The sequence below is a fragment of the Talpa europaea genome (genome assembly GCF_964194135.1).
Source record: "Talpa europaea genome assembly, chromosome: 6".
NCBI lineage: Eukaryota > Metazoa > Chordata > Mammalia > Eulipotyphla > Talpidae > Talpa > Talpa europaea.
The window spans coordinates 54,261,430-54,281,166 of record NC_140072.1 but is presented as its reverse complement, the minus strand read 5'-3'; the positions used below and the strand labels follow the sequence as shown (position 1 = coordinate 54,281,166).

The following is a 19,737-nucleotide window of genomic DNA, read 5'->3' as shown; positions in this document are numbered from 1 at the left end:
TAAAAGCAGACACACACAAAAGGAAGCTGAGAGATGTGCAGCCTCCTTTGTACCACTGCCTCCCTTTCTCCCCTCCATTCACATACACACCTTTTGTCAGCAGAAGGCACCTTCTTGGGAGGCTCAATCCGTATATTTGGATCCCATTCACCTGGGGGGAGAACAATGACCTCATCCAGAAACTCATCAATTCCTGCGATCAGATCCTCCCGATTTCGGGCTTTATAGGCTACATCGCTGAAAAGCTAGGAAGGCAAGAGGATGAAGAAGAGAAAGGTCAGCTCTCATGCTGATGTGCCCTTGTTATCCACCTCCTGGGAGCACACTGCACATAGTTTCAAAGAAAATCACTTTGACCCATTGCTCCTGTGCCAATCTGCTCTCTATTCTTGGGATGAGAACACAGCAGGCGAGATGTGGCACAAGGGGAAATAGCAGGCTTTGTGGGAAGATGAACTCTCCTGGGGCTAAAGAGCAGGTCTCCATACTCTAGCTCTAGGACTTTGGTTAAGTTACTGAACCTTTCTGTCTTCAGCTTTTTTCAGAGCCAGTTCATTAGAAAGCCAGTGATTTACAGATCTGATGGTCATGCTTGTGTTTCAAATCCCCTTGGCTCCCATCACTCTGGGGACTTGTGTGAACTCAGCTCTGCCAAAGGCTGAGTAGTCTCCAGCTCATCTCTCTGGCATCCTTTCCTGCCCTTGAAGCTCTTACACCAAGCCTATATCAGGCCACTTCCCTCTAGTTCTCCATCTCCAAGACTTGGCCCCTCTTCCCTTTGTCTGGAATGCCTCCCTCCTAGGCTCACTCTGGGTCTATGCCTGTTCTTTCTTAGCTTTACAGCCCCCTCATGTGTGACGCCTCCCCTGACTACCTGGGAAGCAACACATGGTTCATGCTGGGAGTATACATCTGTCTCTCCCATTTGACTGTTTCTTCTAAAGGGAAGTGACTATTAACCCATTGTTATCATCCTCAGAACCCTGCAATGGGCCTGGGCCTGGGGCAGCGTAGGTGCTCAAAGGTGACTGTTGTGTAAATGAGTAGATGAAACAGCGCTTGAGGCAGGAGCCATGACATTCAGCAGTGTGCTTCCTGTTACCACTTACATCATCTACCATGAGGGTTGCAATGGCACGGCCAATTTCATTGTAGGATTTTGCTCTCCCAGAAGGTCCCAATAATATGAACAGAAACCTGTAAAGAAGATGAAGGAGGAAGAGGAGGGTAAGAAGGGAAATTAGAAGCAAGTGAAGACAAGGTTTTTCTGGCTTTAAACAGTATCCATTCTTACCTCTATAACTGGCCATAGACTTGTCCCTTCCCTCCTCTGAACCCTCATTTGCTTTGGACGTTTCCCTTCACACTCATTAGCTCCCCCTTGAGCATCTTTACCATGTTTTGGTGTCCCAGAGACCACCCAACAGCATCTCCCCTAACTGTTGGCTCCTTTTTAATGATTATTTTAAATGAACTCTAAAACCCTGCCCTAGGCAGAAGATTTCCCTCTCTAGCCAATTCCCTATTTTTTTTGTCCAATAACACATGGACCGTCTGGGGGTTGGTGTGGTGGGCAGATTCCAACAGCTCACACCTGGTGGGGACAGGCACCTCCGTCACTCCTCCCAGCATGGCCGACTGGATGAGACGCACGAAGGCAATGAACGGCTGGTCCAGGAAGTCCACCTCGCCCACGAGCACATTAGAGGCTTCCGAGTCCTTGGGGATCTTCTTCATGAATTTGTTTTTCCGCTGTGTGGGGAGGGAGATGAGATGTCCATGGATACTCCCACGTAGTAGTTTCAACTCTCATTTCCTACCCCCTTTCACACTGCTGTGGAGGCCTAGCTAAAAAAATTCTCCTGCTTTCTTAAGAGACTGAGAAGTAGCCAAACACTCTCCCCTCTTCTGCAGATGAGGCTCAGTCTTGGGGGACAAACTAAGCCTTTGCACATGGGCAGGAACACTCAATGATGTGACCTCCAAGGCAGGCTTGATGGGTGAAAACCTTGCTCAACTGAAGTGTGAGCTAAGGGGTTGAAAAAGAATGTCCTTAGTTGGCTGGCCATCAGGCCTCATCCCCCAGGCTCCTGGAGCCCATGCACTCCAGCTGCCCAGAACCCCCTCCCTACCTTCACCTGGGTGCCTGAAGGAAGGACTAAGGCTGTTCTTATAGCCAGGTGGAATGCTTTTGCTTTCCCTTTACCAACAGCTTCATGGCTGAGAGTCACCCCTGGACCCCACCTCCAAGTCTGTGAAAGACTTCTGGGCTCCCAAGTCACTGCCAGGGACCTCCCAAGAATCTCATATCTTCTGAGAATATGTAACTGAGACTATCAAGGTGCCCTCCCTCCTGTCCCTCTGACTAGAGTCTGTTCAGGGTAGGAAGGTCAAATAGGCACAGCAAACAGGGTCCAGCGGGAGAGGTACTGGAGGCAAATCGACTGCCCAAACTTCTTTCCACTCTCTTAGTTTACAACTCCATGCATAGGGTAAGATGCGGACTCCTCTGGAGCCCTCTTTTATGATGAAAATTCTCCCAAGGACATCTCGTGTGTGCTCCTCTTAGTGTTGAACAGCTTAGAGCACATTCATTTACTTTCAGATCACTTTTCCTCAGCACAGCAAGAGGATGGGTAAGGGACAGAAATAACTTCATAGAAGGGAGAGAGGGAGTATTTGGGGAGGGGGCTGGTGGAAGTCCACAGTGGCTGACACAAGGGAAAAGGGCCCAGAAGGTGGAGGTGAGCACCAAAGGATCCTTTGGATGCCACCATTGGCTGCTATCCCCCCTCTGCCAGAGTCTCTCTTGGGGCACAGCTTGTTCTCACAAGCTCAGTGAAGAGAGTTTCTTTGTGTTCATGGAGAGAGACCAATTGCAGGCCTGGGCCTGGCCAGTTGATCCTGCCCCTTTGGGCTCACTGCCATTTCCTGATTTGACTCAGGGGCTGTAATACACATTGGGCTGCATGGTCATCCAGCCTGAGCAAAGGCATGTGAGCAAGGGATGCTCCTTCATAATCTTTCAAATCCAATTAACAAAACAACAAACTCTACAACCTCCCAGGCAACAGTCCAAAAGACAGGTGAGAATAAGCGGGGGCAGGAGTTAAGAGAAAGACCAGAATTCTCATGACTGAAAAAGTCCCTTTGTCCTAAGCCAGTCAGCTGATTTGTAAGCAATGCTCTTCAGGATGAAGGACTTAGCATGCCAGGGCCACTGCCATTCCCTTGCCAGCTCCATGTCCCCAAGCATTAGGCAGGGGGCAGGTCCAGGGAGCAGGAAGAGAAGAGCGGGTCACAGGAGGGCCCTGGGAATGAGGCTTTGAAAACAACAATTCTTTGGGGTAGACCACTCACAAAACACACTTATAATCCAGGAGAGGAGAGAAAATGAAACATGGCCTTGGTCTTCCCTTGAAGGTTGTGATATGCTTGGTAAGGAGGCTGGGCAATAGCTTCCCAGAAATGGGCCATGCTGGTATTCTGGCCACTCTGGCTTGACCAAAAGCCACATGGGTTTGCCCAACCAAGGGCAAGCCACATGGGTTTGACCCCCTTTCTGAACCTCTAGGGACTCTGGTCCAGCTCTGCCAAGGCACTACCACAGTCATTCATGCAAACTGTTGTCCCCACAGAAGCCACTACTGTTGCAAATACTAAGCAGCAGCATCACCCCATCAATTAGGAGAACTGGAATTGGATGCCAGATGCTGAGCTCCAATCCTTACATTAAGGCAGCGCTGTCTGGGGAGAGTGATAGATAGTAAAAGATTTACTAGGCAATGCTTTCTTGTTGGGGCTCTGCCATCTCTGTGTGAGACTATAGTAAAGTGAGGTTTTTCTCTAAATATTCCAGTACACTCTTTGCTACATCTCTCCTAAATTAAGGGGTCTGCAGTCAGAATGCCTGGGCCAAATCATGGCTCTGCCACCTTTCAGCCACAAGATCTTAGACATGTTATTTTCATGCTTTAAACCTCAAAGTTCTCATCAATAGAATGGAGAGGATAATACTACCTTCATGACGCACAGTAAACACTCAGCATGGTATTGTGACTGCAGTGTGTGGACCTTAAGTGTTAGTTGATGCTATTATTGTTGTTATTTTATTATTTTGGCCAAAAGGCTCCTGAGACACTGACTTGAGGGCCTATTTTTGTTTTGCCTTCTACCAAACTTGGGGATGCCCTAAAGGGCTGCAGGCCACCAGGCTCCAAGGAGTCCCTACCAAATTTCAGGCTTCCTTCATCACTTATCTTCTTACTTCCGAGGGCACAGCCAAGGGAAGCATGAGACCTATCATTGAAGTGTGCAGAGGGCATTGTCATCGGCTTTCTGGGTTGTGGGCCTTAGTGCTTGGACTCAAGCTGTTTACAAGATTCTGATCTCATCAAGAGGGGTTCTGTTAAGTTGGTAGGACATAAAATTTGACTTCATCCTGTCCCAGATGAGGAGAAGACATACTCTTGGCAGTTCAATTAATTTACTCTCACTGCTGCCCCTACTATTTCTCTGCCAGTCGAAGTCCCTACTTTAAAGGTATTCATGTCATGAAAGAGATAAGACTGTGCTAGTGCTCTCTCTCTTACAAATCCCAAGCTTTGGGGCAGCTAGTACCTCCTTTGATCATGCCTCTCTGCCTCCCACCCCTCCAGGGCCTGCACAGATCCAGTACCTTGGGCTTCATCAGTAACCAACTGATGGGATGGGCAGAGTTGCCAAGACAACCCACAGCCCCTACCCTGGCCATTTCTGGGGATTTGGCTCCATGGGAGTGAATTCTGACTCTGGGGCTCGCTACCCCTGAAACCAAGGCTTCTCTCTTCCCTGGCCCTCCACTTCAGCCAAGTGCAGTGAGTTTACTACCTGGTCTGTGTTTGGGGTGCGAGAAATATCATTCATGCTTCTGCTCTGGGCATGACCTAGGAGAGAAGGAAAAGAAAGTCCATTAGAGGAACTTTTGGTCCATCATACATACTTTTTCTGTGTTCCCTAATGTGTTTCTCCCATCTTATAACCAAAGCAAGACCCCACCTCTTTCCTAATCCTGCAGCCCCCTTGAGCTAGCATTCACTCTTTTCTCCCCTTCAAAGGCAGCTTTCTTTAAAAAGTGGCTAGACTCCAGGTTCCACCTCTTCCTTCCCACTGCATCTGCCCCTCTGTGTCACTTTCCTGAGCAGAACCAAGATATCTGCTGGCTGTGCCAGACCCTGGTGGTGGAGAGAGGCAGAGACATATTATCAGCTGACATGGCAGGTGCCTCAAAGCTTGGACTTTGTTGGAGTGAGATCAATTTCATGTACATCCGCTATGACTCAAGAATCTTTAAAGGTGACAGAGAATTTGGGATGGCATAGGGAGGGAGGCAGGGCTTTCTATGGGGAGAATAGTATTGGTGAATTATCTGAACTGCTCAATTGATCCTTCCTTGGTTAAAGCAGGAGAAAGTCCACACTCACTTCCCGCCAGCAGCCAAATCTGGTGGACCCACACAGACCAGCTATTTCCTGGCATTCTGGGCTCTGTGGTGTCCCCTTGCTCCAGAGCTCTGCACTCCCTGGCTTCCCTCCATTTGCAACAAGGAGTCTCTCCTGCCGGGCTCTCCTCAGGGTCTTATCTTGCCCTCATTTCCTCCAAGGCCTCACCAGAAAACAGTCCAGGTTTAGGTAAAAGTTGGGTTCTTCTTGAAGACTATACTAAGAATTCTAGACAGATCATGGCCTTTATCTCCTCTGCCTATGGAAGTTGACATTCTACAGCTGCCACAGCCCTATCACACAGAGACAGAGAACACACTCACATAGACGTCCATAATTTGCACTCTGCCGCATCCTCAGGTCCTCAGTGGAGCGGTGTAGGCTTGGGCCAGCTGTGGGGCTGCGGGCAGGGCTGCGATCTGGGATGAAGTGCAGGGATTTGGCTTTAGCAGCTTTGTTGAAACGCTAGCGCAGTATACCATTCCTATCATTTCACCTAAACAAAGGCTGTAAAACATGTCTCTTCCCTTCCAGGAAGAAGGGGTTTTTGAAACAAGTTAATAGTCTCAATAAGATTATGAAGAAAATATTTGTACTATTTGAACTAGAGACAGCTGATTAAATAGGCACCAAGTGTTGTAGAGAGCCTGGGTACATCCCTAATTCCACCACTTACTGGGCTGTGTGACCTTAGGCAACTAACTTAACCTCTCTGTGCTTCAGGCGCCTCATCTGTAAAATGGGGATAACAAAAATGGTACCTTGTTACGGGGTTATTGTGAGAATGAACTGAGTTAACTCGTGTGAAACACTTGGACAGTGTCCAGATCATGGTTAAGTGCTGAGTATGTATCTAATGTTACTATGACAAGCTAAATGTTTTCCATTTTATTTTTTTTATTCAACAAACAAGTTTATTAAATTCATCAAATCAACAAGAAGTATACATGTGTGCATAACTGTATATTTAATGATCTTCTCTAAAATTGTTTTTTCCAAGTTTTTCTCAAAAGACAATGTTTGTCTGAATCCATTCTTTTGATATATCTTAACTCTTCAAAATGGTTGGTCATTTTCCATTTTAAAACAATTCATCTAAAGAGATTCCTCATACATACTTAAAAGCTTTGTTCTGATTATTTGATTTATCTGACAGGTCAAGCAAGGCTAGTGTCTGGACATCTTGACTCTGGGTTGTGGGTTTGAAATGTGTGCATGGAACAACCCACTCTTTCTAGGGGCCCCATACTCTGCTAATTGGAATAACACCAGCTGCCAGGTATCTGGGCCCTGGCACCCTTGAGTTGAGCCCAGCCCCTTCTACCACTTTGATGCATTTTGTTTTCTGCTGAGGCTCTTGGCTCCTGTTGAGGGCTTGGTTGGAAACTTTAAACCCTTTCCATAAACAAGCCATCTCTACTAGCATTTTGCAACCCTGTCTGTATTTGAGACTCTCCCTGTTCCCAGCCATATCCCAGATGCCATATCCCAGATGAACTGAATCTAACTCTGGGGTGGGGTGTAGGTGTTAGGACACTTCATACCCTCAGGTTGTTGCAATATGCAACTAAGGATGAGAATCTACTCTTCCTAGAAATGGTTCTACTCTGGTGGTAGGGACAAGGTTGACGTATGCCTGGGGTCCCTGCAGGCATGTTCAAGAAAGAAGCTGAAGGATCCCCAGAACCTCAGAATTTCTCCAGAATCATGAAGTGCATGAAGCCTCCAAGTTGCCAAGATATTCCAGCTACCATGATGTGCTTACCTGGGCACCAGGGTACAACAGGTCCCACGCCCAGTACCCCCCGGGTATGGCTCGACTCACTAGTGGTGGAGGAGACTGACTTTCCAATGTCAACCAAGGAACGGTGGATGGGTTTCTTGGTTTGATGACGGTGTTTCCTTAGGAGGACATAGCTGACCCTCTCCCGGAGCTCTGGCCGCAGGAGGCCATCCTCAATTTGCTTCTCAATAACATCATCTAAATGGGAAATAAACATGCCCTATCAGCACAGAGTGGTGAAAGGTGGGGGTGGGTCTTTGGTTTCATTTGTTATTGGTGGGATTAAAAGTGAGCCAAGGGTGACAGGACATGTAGTGGTAGCCACAAACTGGTAAATTGTACATCACAAACCCTCAGCCTCCTTACATGTGTGTATATGTTGAATTCTCTGCTCTATCCGTCAATGCCATTGTGAAAAGTAGATGAAATAGTACATATGAAAGTAACCCAAGAAGCCCCAAAGCACTGTGCTAAGTGATTTTATTCTAACATGAATTATTTTTGGAAAAGTATTTTGGGCAAAGTCCTTCTGGCAAAATCAGAAGCACTATAACAAAATTCACAGAAAGTTTTAGGATCAATAAGTCAAATCAATCTCTTCCTTCACAACTCCATTAAATGTGAGCTAATTTCCATTATTGATGAATAATGATCGTTAACCCTGACAAAAACAGGCTGCCATGAATATAGTGTCTCTAACCACACCAAGAAGTCCCACCCCTGGTTTGTGGGCCACAGAGGTCCCTGCCTCACCTATGATCTGTGGTAAGGAGCCACTGTCCAAATCCAGCAGCACTGTCCCGGTCTGCAGGAAGGTCCGGAGCTCGAAGAGGCTGTGCAGGGACAGTGTGGACACGTGGGGCTTGCTCCAGCGTTCACCTCCTTCCTCTACTTTTTCTTCAAATTTTATCCACCTGGAAGGGATAAGGATGGGGCTCAGCATGGCCAGTGTCCTCAGGAAGATCCCCTATTGGGGTTTCCCCAGGAAAGGGATGCTCTCTGCAAGTCTCGCTGTGCACGTTATTGGGGCATTGGTGCTATGCACAGGCAGAGGGTCTCTTGGGAACCCTCTCACCTTTCTCCACTGCTCCAGATGTGTAATGCTCAGGTCAAAGTGACACCCAGAGAATGACTACATTTAAGCAAGAAGGATCTTTTAGGAAATGTTCTTTAAAATGGACACGATTATACAATTACTGGAGATCATTAAAATGCACACTTTAAATGAGGGAACTTGATGATATAATAAAGTTAATATATTAATAATAATTAATATATTAATAATAAAGTTAATATATTAATATATATGGTATAATAAATTCTATAATAAAACTTAAAAAAAAAGTCAGCTGTAACCTGGTCACCAGCGTCTGCCTTTTGGGGTGTGGTTTGTGGGGTCAGGGAAAGCGTTCCCTGACAAAATATTTCCCCAAGATTCTCTACAAGGCCTGGGGGTTGCACATATCCCACTCTGGAGTTTGGTTCTCAAAGTTCAAGTTAAAATCCTAAATTTCATCTGGGCAAGGAAATTAAGCCAAAGATACATATTCTAGAAGCCCTGGAATCATAGGCTGGGACAGAGGGGATCATAGGGGAAGGCCTTGGGCAATTGGACAGAGCAGCACCAGCCTGTACTTCCCTGAAGAGGGCAGCACCCACAGCCCAGAGACCTGCCAGGAGAGAGCAGATCTTCCTGGTTGAAGACCAGCTAGCTCAGCTTTGTAAAATGTTAACTTCAAATCAGTGGCAGCTTTAAGTCATTCCAATCAAAAGTCTAAGGAAGTACTTTTGGGCCATGTTCTAAAGTTCCTCTGAAAAAGTGAAGTTGAGAGTGGTTAGAAATTCTAAAAATTGTAGACTTGGAGAAAGCCAAAAAACGAAGAATGGGGACGGGACATGCTTTTAACAGATACACAAATTTGCTGAGAAGCTGGAATAATTAAAGCAGTGGGTTCCCAGTCCAGGAGTAAACAAATGAAACAATGAGACCACAGTCCAGAAAAAGGCCTGGAACCCCCATGGGGATTTGGGTTTTGACAGAGTTGCTGGTTAAAAGATTGCCAACTGAAACATAAAATGGTTAAGTTCCTACTTCTCACCAAACTTGATATTAGATTCTACATGGAGTAAGTCTGAACATAAAAACACATTTATAATGGAATATTCTAGAGCCTTAAAAAGGAAGGAAATTCTGACATATGCTACAAAATGGGTGAAACTTGAGGATATTATGCTAAGTGAAATAAACCATCATAAAAGGATAAATATCATATAATTCCACTTACATGAGGGACTTAGAATGATTGAATTCATAGAGACAGAAAATAGGAGTGTTGCCTGCCAATGAGGGGGTGAAGAGTGGAAGTTAACATTTAAAGGAGACAGTTTCAGTTTTGCAAGATGAAAACATTCTGGAGATGGAGGATGATGGTGGTTACACAACTGTGTGAATGTTCTTAAGTCCACTGCATGCTACTTTTAAAAGTAGTTAAAATGGTGAAGTTTACGAAATATATTTTTATCATAATTAAATATATTAGCAATCTATAATAAAAAATGTAGGTCAGAGAGAATATAGGGAGTGTTCTTAAATTCTTGATTGAAAAGAATATTTATATGCTTGGAAAAAGACTTCCTAAGCAAGATATCAAACCATAAAGGAAAAAAATGGACTGATTTTCTAACATAAAAATAAATTTTGTATAGCAAAAATATATTTATATAAAATACTTTGGATAACAAAATAAGACAAAAAAAGGAAGTTCAGTGGGAGGCAATATATTGCAAAATATTTGCAACAAACAGGACATCAAAGGACTGATATTTATTAACATATCAGTTCCTCACATCTGCAAGAAAAACTCAAATTGCCCAACTAAACAGAAAAAATTCTGAAGAAAGATTGCAGTAAACATGAAGAGATGCTCAACGTTACTGGTAATCAAGGGCATTTAGATTACTGCAAATGAAACAACAGTCTTCATTACTCATATTGGCAAAAATGAAAAAGGCTGGCGTTTTGGTGGAAACATGGAGGGGGCGCTCACACACTGCATGTACCTACACACTGCATGTGTGTGATGTGCAACAATACCATCTTCTTGGTGTGGGGAATTGGGCAGCTCTTTCCACATTTAGCAAGTATGTCTTTTGACTAGTGGTTCCATTTCTAGGAAATTATCACAGGAATACTATCACATACCCGCACATGGTAATATGTATACCAAGATTACATATTTTACAGCTTTGTCCATTAGGCTGAAGAGCTGGGAAGCACCGATTTTTAATAGAGGCATGATCATACTGATCCGTGTGTCCATGCTGCAGATTTATCCCTCAGAGGAAAATAATATGAGGGTAACCAATACGTACTGGCAGGATGGGCAATACCATTCCATTTTATAATAATGAAAACACATACTCTTGTTCAAAAACGCCAGTAGGAGTTTTGGAGGATATCTGTCAAATGGTTTACAATGGTTACTGCTGAGGAGAGGGGTAAAATTACTGGTGGGAGAAGATTTAAGGAGCTTTCACTCTATTTGGGCTAATTAGTTTAGTAAGAACACAACCTATGGAGCAAGATGACCAGGTTTTGAACCCCAGCTTTATTATTTACTATCTGGGACCTTTCACAAGTTACATAATCTCTCCTCATCTTTATTTTCTTTAGGAATAAAGATAGTAGATATCAATAGTAACTACAGCAGTGCCTGGCACATAAAACAGTGTTAGTATTAGCTATTAATGTAAAAATTGAGAATAATACTTTTGCAATATTGGAAATAAGAAAGTAAAGACACTCAAAGCTCTCCCAACCAGAAGGTTCCATGGTTAATATTTTGATGACTATCATTGCATATTTGTGTGTGTGTGTGAATGCACAGATATACAAGTATGCACACACACATACCATACAAATTTATGACACCATCAGGACATGATATCAAGTGAACATCCTTTCATGTCTATAAATGTCTACAGGTATTCCTATCACTTAATTGATCAAGCAATCCTCACTTGGTGGACATCTAAGTTATTTCTGACTATTCTCTTCACAAATATCATGCATGATTCCAGTGTGTGTCTGGGGTAGTGGGCAGGGGACAGAGACACAAGATTGCCCGTGAGTTAACTGGTAACCATTGAAATTGGGTGGTGGTTATGTGGGGGTTCATTTTACTTCACACCACTTTTATATAGATTTAAATTCTCCACAATAAAATGCTTAACCTCTTTTTGGAATAAATAAAGGAACAGGCTCTTCAAAAAGCCTCTGACCAAAGTCAGAAGCCTGATAAAATGGTTAATGTGTAATCTCTCAAGTAATTCTTTGCAAAGTGACCTTTATCCCATGGTTGATTTCAAAAGTGGGAAATTCGAATTGTGGAAACAGTTCAAGCAGAATGAAAAATCTCCTAGCTGGTAAGGGGACTCTCAGGGATTTTGTCCAGGCCACTAGTGGGCGCCAGGTGCCCCTCTGATGGATGGGATGGACTTGACAAGGAACTTGAAGAGTGACATGTCACAAAAAGCAACTCTGTTACACAAAGGATGTTCAGAACTAAGTCCTTTTCTGGGCCTCCCCGGCGGCGCTGCGGTTGAGTGCTGGGTTGCGAAGCTGCCCGCAGCCTCTGCAGTGCCGGTTCGATCCCTGGCTGCTCCCCGGCCACCGGAGGAGGGTCCCACATGGTGCGCAGACCTCTCCTGCTGCCCGCTGCTCCCTTCAGCAGTGTATTTCCGTCTGTCTGCCTGTTCTGCTCCCCTCTCTGGCTCTGGTGAATCCTCTCAACCTCCTGAGCTTCTGAGTGTACCCAGTGCTTGTATAAATAAATAAATAAATCTTTAAAAAAAAAAAAAGAACTAAGTCCTTTTCTGTGACTAGTAACTTCATCACAGATATGATTAGAGGAAACTGCTGTTCAGTTAGTACCAAGAGTGATAGTTACTGGGTACAGCCAATGCTTCCCAACACTCAAACCATGGGATATGAGAGGGGGGAGGTTCTCTTTTTAGGATCTGAAAAGTAAGAAACCTCAGAAAGAGACTTAGGTTATAAACCCCACTGATCCTGTCCTGTCAAGCATATGAGTTAGCAGCTCTCCACCTTTATTTCATTAGACCACCTGGGAGCTTCTTACAAATCCTGACATCCCCAGTCTGATTCCATAATCTCAGGTGCCTGAGAATCAAATGTCAAGTACTTTTTAAAAGAAGATACAGGTCTTCCAGACGACAAAACAGTGAGCAGGTTGTTAAGTTTGGTTAGACAAAAAGAAAATTTGGAAATATATATAAACGTTGTGATTGGAGCAAAGGCTCTTTCTATTTATTTTACGTATCAATAATTGGTTAGTTTGTTTGCAAAAATTCCCCTAAGGATAATCCCAATTTTATAGATCAAAACAAAAAAATCTGTAAAAAGCAACTTTTAATGTTAGGATTACATTGCCTATAAACATTTGTTTTAAGAATTATAGTTCCGCAAATTTGTTTCTTGGAGAAAGTCAAGCTTATTCACCAGAAAGTTGTACAATACACACCCACACACTGGTGATTCTCTATGTATGTGGCCCCACTGACTTTATTCTGCAAATCTCCAATCCCTACTCCACCACCCACCAGCCATAAATTTGACTTCTGCACATTAGTTACAAAGCATCAAGACAGAGTTTGTGCTTTCTGCCTAAGGTCTGTTTGTAATAAATTACAGATTTATTTCTTAAACAGATTTATTTCTTAAAAGAAATGTGAATGAGCTTTTCTCCATTACACAGTAAAACTACTCAACTCCATATTGAGTCATATCAACACCCTGAATGTTCTAGCAGAAACTAAAGGCCAGTGTTGATTCTTCTGAGCCAATGAAGAAATTTCCTACAGATGTCTAAGGAAACATCAAACACTCCCTAGTTTCATTCTTTAAGAAAGGCACCAACAGATGATTTATGGGAGGAAAGTTTTCAAAAAGGGATCCCCTAAGCAAATTCTTGCTCATTCCTACAATTTGGCAAATTTTTACAACTTAGTGATATATGCATACATTTAAAAATATATGTGAAATAACACAAAATATTTCTAAACTTATTAAAACTATACATATGATGGGCACACTTACAAGCCAAACTTGGCAATGATCTTTTGAAAGATCATAAGGCATAAAAGACTGAGTGAGCAGACAGGGTCAAGGATCGACAGTGATATGCAGAACTTTCAGAAGTACCAGGAGAGACTGATAAGTATCAGCAAGCCCTCACAGGCCTCTTGGGGTATTTACCTTAGAACAGACTCAGAAATTTGCATTTTTATTGCCCCAAAGATGATTAGGTCCAGAAATATTGACTAATGCTTACTCAAAGACCAATTTACTTAATTTACAAAGAGATTTACAATAGTTGGGGTTAATTAACTATTAACTTAACTTCTAGCCCTTGCCTTTTTCTTTTTAGGCAGATATAGAAGGAAAGTCATATTAATAGTCAGAAAGATATAGAATCAGAATGAGGCCCATTACCTAAGTGATTCAAATGTTTAATAGACTCAGGATAAGTCTCTGCATCCCTGCAGATGAGATGTGCCCAGGGCTGGACTAGACAGGTGAGGGTCTCTACCTTAGACTGTTCTGGAATGAACCCCACACACTTCCACGGCTAACTTAAATAACTCCCTGTGACTGAAAGTCCTTTTTGATGGCCTAGGAGTTTCTACAGATCTTCAGTTATGCAGAGCAACTTGGGCATTACTGGAGAACCACTTCTTTCTAGAAAGTATAATCGGTGGTACAGCTGGCAAGGATGGGCTGAGGTGTGGCATTCTAGGAGCTGCAGTGAATAGAATGGGGGAGGGGGCTATGTCCTGCTGCATACTGTTGTTTCATTCTGGGGCAAGGGGGAGCCCACAGCTAAGTGAATGCCATCAGGCAAAGTTACTGACAGATTCCTGGCTCCTTCCAGAAAAGATTTCTGGAGCCAGATTGCTCTCAGGGCCACTTGTATTTGCAATTACTCCACGGGACTGTTATTTATAGTTTGTCAGCCTCCCCCAGAGTCTGCTGACACCTCCTTATTGGCCCTCAGAAGCTCTCTCCTTTACTTGGATGCTCCCTCTTCCACCTCTGCTATTAAGAGCCTAGTTCAATGGCCGCATCCTCTATAGGCAGCCTCTCCAGGACCCATTGTGGAGGAATGACACCTTTCTCTGACTTACATCACACTGTGTCATTTATCATTAGCACTTAAAAATAATGACAATGGGTAAAACTTACTCTCCACTTTCTGCATGACAGCCACTATGCTAAGTACTTACTATATATTACCTTATTTAATTCCCAAATCCATCCCATGTACAAGGTCTGTTACTATTCTCAGTGTGCAGGTGAGGAGACAGAGACTCTTAGAATTTCTGCCCAAGATCACACAGCTTGTAAAGGACAGGGTTTGAGGGTAAATCTTTGACCCCAGAGCCCATATTCTCATCATGTCACACATACTGCCCTGGGCTTCGTTTATCTGTGCAGAGGCACACACACCTGTCTTTTACACTAAATCAAGGATTGAAAAAAATCATGCTTTGTAGGTTAAAAGAGTCTTATAGCTTGTTTTTGTAAGGCCAACAAGCTAAGAATGGTTTTTACATATTTAAAGGATTGTTAAAAAGGAGAAGAAGAAGAAGTAGAAATCTGAGATGGGCAAAAAGCCTAAAACACTCACTCTCTGGCCCCTAAAAAAAGTTGGCTGAGGGCCTCCCCGGTGGCGCAGTGGTTGAGCGCTGGGTTGCGAAGCTGCCCGCAGCCTCTGCAGCGCGGGTTCGATCCCTGGCTGCCCCCCGGCCACCGGAGGAGGGTCCCACATGGTGCGCAGACCTCTCCTGCCGCCTGCTGCTCCCCTCAGGAGTGTACTTCGGTCCTTCTGCCTGCTCTGCTCCCCTCTCTGGCTCTGGTGAATTCTCTCACCCTCCCGCGCTTCTGACTGTACCCAGTGCATGTATAAATAAATAAATAAATCTTAAAAAAAGGGCCTCCCCGGTGGTGCAGCGGTTGAGCGTTGAGTTGCGAAGCTGTGGCGCCGGTTCGATCCCCGGCTGCTCCCCGGCCACCGGAGGAGGGTCCCACATGGTGCGCAGACCTCTCCTGCCGCCCGCTGCTCCCCTCAGCAGTGTACTTCGGTCCTTCTGCCTGCTCTGCTCCCCGCTCTGGCTCTGGTGAATTCTCTCACCCTCCCGTGCTTCTGACTGTACCCAGTGCTTGTATAAACAAAACAAACAAACAAACAAACAAATAAAAACATGCCTCTATAAAAAAAATAAAATAAAAAAAATAAATCTTAAAAAAAAGTTAATGAGATTAATTTAAAAAAAAATTGGCTGACACCTGAAGTAGATCATAAGCACTTCAAGAACATATTCACATTTTACTCATTTTAATTCTCCTACAGTCTAACATGAACCCACCGAAAATATTTTTAGAATGAAAAGGAAGGTGTGGATAAGACTAACTTTGCTGAGTTCTCCTATACACACAGGTTAGAACTTCCACTTTTCCATTGCCTTAGGATAGATGTAGTGCTGTAGCGGCATTAATATGTGTGCACATGTAAACGCAGAGCATGATCTCTGGAGTATACCCCCAAGACGGATATATGTTTGCAAAGCTTCACCCACTATATGCTCATAGATGACTTAAATAATTCTGCAAGTTCTAGGCCAATTGTGGCAAAACTAACAGATTACATTAAGGACATATCTTCACTACTACACATGTGTAAAAGACATATTGGGGTGTCTAGCGGATTTCCAACCATGGGGATGTACTCCCCAAGCTATAGCCAGCTCTCTCTATACCTCCCTGTATTTCTAGTCTGGGTCACAGGTCTGAGACAACCAAAGTTGGACAAATCAGATTCTCCTCGAAGAATTAGGAATTAGGGTTGAGGAAGAGCCATGCATTCTGGGAGGATTCCTGGAATAGAGCAGAAGCCTACTGCAGAAGAGTAAAGATGATATCTAGGGGGAGGCAGAGAAAGGCTTCCTGAGTCCACAACTTGAGAGATCTGACCCTTCTGTACTCTGCTGATGCTCCCTTCTTTTGCTTGATACTGACAAATAGTATGCTTACTCAGGCCAGTGGATAAGCATCAAGTCTAAGACAAACAACCCTGAGAACTTTCATCTGACCATAAATCTCCATGTAGGTCCACTGTAATAAGACAAGCCAGTCATGGGGCCTTCCTCAGGACCTCTGCAACTTGAAACTTTTCCAGAACATCTACTCTCCTCTCACCTCAAACAGACCAGTCTGGAAACCTGTAGCTCAGAACTCTCTCGACTCCCTTCTAGGAGCCCCAGACATCACTGCAGCGCCCTGCCCTCTGTTCTTTCAGGCCTTCACAGGGGAGAAACATGGACCTACCTAGCTGGGAGAACCCCCACTGTGCCCAGGGCCTGCACCCTCTATCCAACAGCCTCTTGCTGCATCTTGCATCTTTAAACATCTTTTTTCCTGCTCCTTTCCATCAACATTCAATAGGCTTCCTTCTCCAAAACAAAAACCAATAGCCTCTCTAGATCCTACGTTCTCGAAACTTCTGTAATTCCTGCCCTTCACAGAAAAGCATCTTCCAAAAAGTGTCCAATGAAACCCACCTTCGTCCTTCTGACTCTTCTCCACATACTGCCTTCTGGTTTCTGTTTGGAGACTTCTTGCTTTGCTCCATTCTGTGACTCTTCAATTCTTTCCCCACTTGTTGGCTACTCTCTTCATCTGAAATGTCCTCTTCCTGTTCCCCTCCCTCCTCTCTACCTGCTCCTTCTCAGTCTCCTTTGTGAGACATTCTGTTTCCTCTGCCCATAGCTAAGGTTAATGTTCTTGAGGGGCTCTGTCTTGGGTTTCTCCTTACTTACAGATCTCAGAGGCAACCATATCCTTTTCTATGGGTTTGATTTCCACCTAAATGCCGATGGCTTATGCTGTGCTTTCATAGCACCCCATGACCAAATGCCTACTTATTCACCTTTGTGTCTTCTAGACGAAGAGCCCATATAGGCCGGGATGGCATCTGCTATGTTTGTTTTTGTATCTCTAGCACCTGATTCAGGGTTTGCAGAAAATACACACTTAGTAAATAATGAGATTTATTGACTTCTGTTCTAGGTGCTCTCAGATTTTGCTTTACATAGAAAGTGGGCAGCTCTGACCCTACAAGGGTGACTCCAGATGAGTGGTAAGACCTGAGGCCTGGAGTGCATTCTGCCCTATACTAAGACTGTAAGTGATATCTGGAGGGTATTAAACAGGATCTTAAGTGGGAGTAGTTTCAAGGTTGAGATAGAAAGTTCAGACTCTGATCCATCATGCACAGCGTAAGAAAGCAACCCTATCCATGTGCAGAGAACCATTCAGGCTTCTGAAAATGCCCTGATCTGGTTTGATGCAACTAAGCTGACTCACTTGTCCTGTCCCTCTTTCTGCCCTTTCCTAGTCATCACGGAAATGATCTCAGAGCATATAGGTCACATAAGAACTTTCTGGCAAGTTCATGTTTTTGGTCTGCTCTGAGTTGAGATCAGAGGCAGTTTGGATTTGGGCTTGCTTTCAGAGCTCTGGAAAGCTCTAAGCTCTGGCTATTTTTGAGTAACCCCAAAGGGCTTTCTACACTTGGGTGCAATCCAGCCCAGGTCATTTTCCTTCCCTCCCTCCCTCCCTTGCAGCCAGGCTACCTGGGACTTGAGGGAGGGTGGAACTCTGGGTAAATTGTTTCTCAAAGTGGGGGTGGGGAGGCAGGCACCTCCACCCTACCCCAACCCACCTGATTCTGCCCTTCCTTCAGGCAAGGTCAGTATCAGCAAATAGCCAGCCACATTTCCCTTGAGGGACTACTAAAAAGATCGAGTTAATAAAAATCTATCTAATTAACAGCCTGACCTACCAGCATTGATCACTTAGATGTGACGCCAGCACACACAGTCCCTATTATGCAGGCAGGAGCACGGCTTAGGGGAGCTCAAAAGCCATTTAAATCCATCAAGGAGTAACTCTTTCTTTAAGGGCCTGAAACATCCCCCAAACTAATAACCCTGAAAAGCACCAAATTCCTTGAGGATTTGAGATTTTCACTCTGTTAATCTCCTAACTCAATAAAGCCAACACTCCTACAGCAAATTAAATACTTTCATTAAAGAGCCTCCTCCCCTATTCACTTTGATGTGGCTATAGATCTATAAGCTCCCAGGCTTTGCATGTTTGAGGGGTTGTGCCCCCTCCTTACCAATTTTTCCTGTTATTCCAAGAGACCCAGAATCCACTAGGATATGCTGATTCTTAGATTCTGAAAGCTTCTGAGAACTGGCTCCCCCAGAGGATCCCACAGACTGTCAGCTGAAGGAAATGCTCCCTTTCCCAGGCTTGGGAGAAGGCACTCTGAGAAGGCTCATTTCAACTTTCCTTCTTTTTGCCCATCTGGGGCAGGAAAGGGCGGCACTAGCTGCACAGAGGCATTAAGTCACAAAAGCACAGACTGGGTCCTGATCACTTGAAATGTCCCCTTTCTTACCATCCCCAGAATGTATTCTAGGCTCTGTAGCTGACCCCATTTATCTATCACCCCAGTAAATTGCCTCCAAACTTATATCTTCCCTTGGGATCAGGGTCCCTAGAATTTGGAGGAAGGGGGAAAAAGGGGCTAAGAAAATGGGAAGAGCATGACCAAGGGTATAAGCCCTCAAGGTGAGGGATCAGACAGACATGGACTAAAATCCAGACTCAGCTATCACATGCTCTGATGCTTGGCAAGCTATTTACCCCCACTCAACTTCAGTATCCACATCTATAAATTGGAGATGATAATAATTCCTACCTCCTCAGGGTCATTGTACAGCTTGGCTGAAATGAGCCTATGAATTCTTAAGGGTAAGGGTTCATTCAATAGTGTCATAGGAACAACTCATCGGCTTCCAGGCAGGGGTTGGGCCCATCCAGGAGACTAAGAATTCATTTCCTCCCTGAAGCCTATAGGGATTTGCTAGTTGACCCAATGGCTTTTATTATAGGAGCCAGGAGAGGCTGGAGAGGGGAGATTTAAGGGTGTTGAAACCTGCTCCTCTTCACTCTGCAGAATCACACCCAGGTAAGTGAGGTTGGTGGGTGAGGAGGAGCCCTGGCTGGAGTTTCAGGTGCCATTGTGGCACCCTAGACCAAGCCCATTTGGGGCACAGCTGGCCATTGGTCTATGCACTCTTAACAGGGGCAATTTTCAGTTCCACTGATGCAAAAAATGGTTCTTGGGACAACAAAAAGATTTTAGATATTACAAAGGTTTGTGGCATTCCAAAGCTCGAACCTATCTGACAAAAATCTATTCCTTAGTACTTAATGTCTCTTACTAGAAATAAATTAAATTTTAATTTAATAAAGTTAATTTGGATTATATTTTTCTCAGGGGCAGGGTGCTAGTACAAACGAAGGTTGAGAAACATTGGTAT

The 19,737-nt window shown here is 44.3% G+C and overlaps 1 protein-coding gene across 2 annotated transcripts in view; it reads right to left on the bottom strand.

Moving 5' to 3' along the window:
* SLC4A5 (solute carrier family 4 member 5) overlaps window positions 1-19,737 on the bottom strand; it is a gene marked incomplete at both ends in the record, with an annotated part of 74,083 nt that overhangs the window by 36,503 nt on the left and 17,843 nt on the right. For both annotated transcript variants that reach the window (XM_084234440.1, XM_084234441.1), the window contains 7 exons: window positions 91-245; window positions 1,110-1,197; window positions 1,595-1,752; window positions 4,870-4,925; window positions 5,804-5,899; window positions 7,306-7,461; window positions 8,017-8,177. In XM_084234440.1, coding sequence (XP_084090566.1) covers window positions 91-245; window positions 1,110-1,197; window positions 1,595-1,752; window positions 4,870-4,925; window positions 5,804-5,899; window positions 7,306-7,461; window positions 8,017-8,177 — 870 coding nt within the window. The remainder of the gene's footprint in view (window positions 1-90; window positions 246-1,109; window positions 1,198-1,594; window positions 1,753-4,869; window positions 4,926-5,803; window positions 5,900-7,305; window positions 7,462-8,016; window positions 8,178-19,737) is intronic.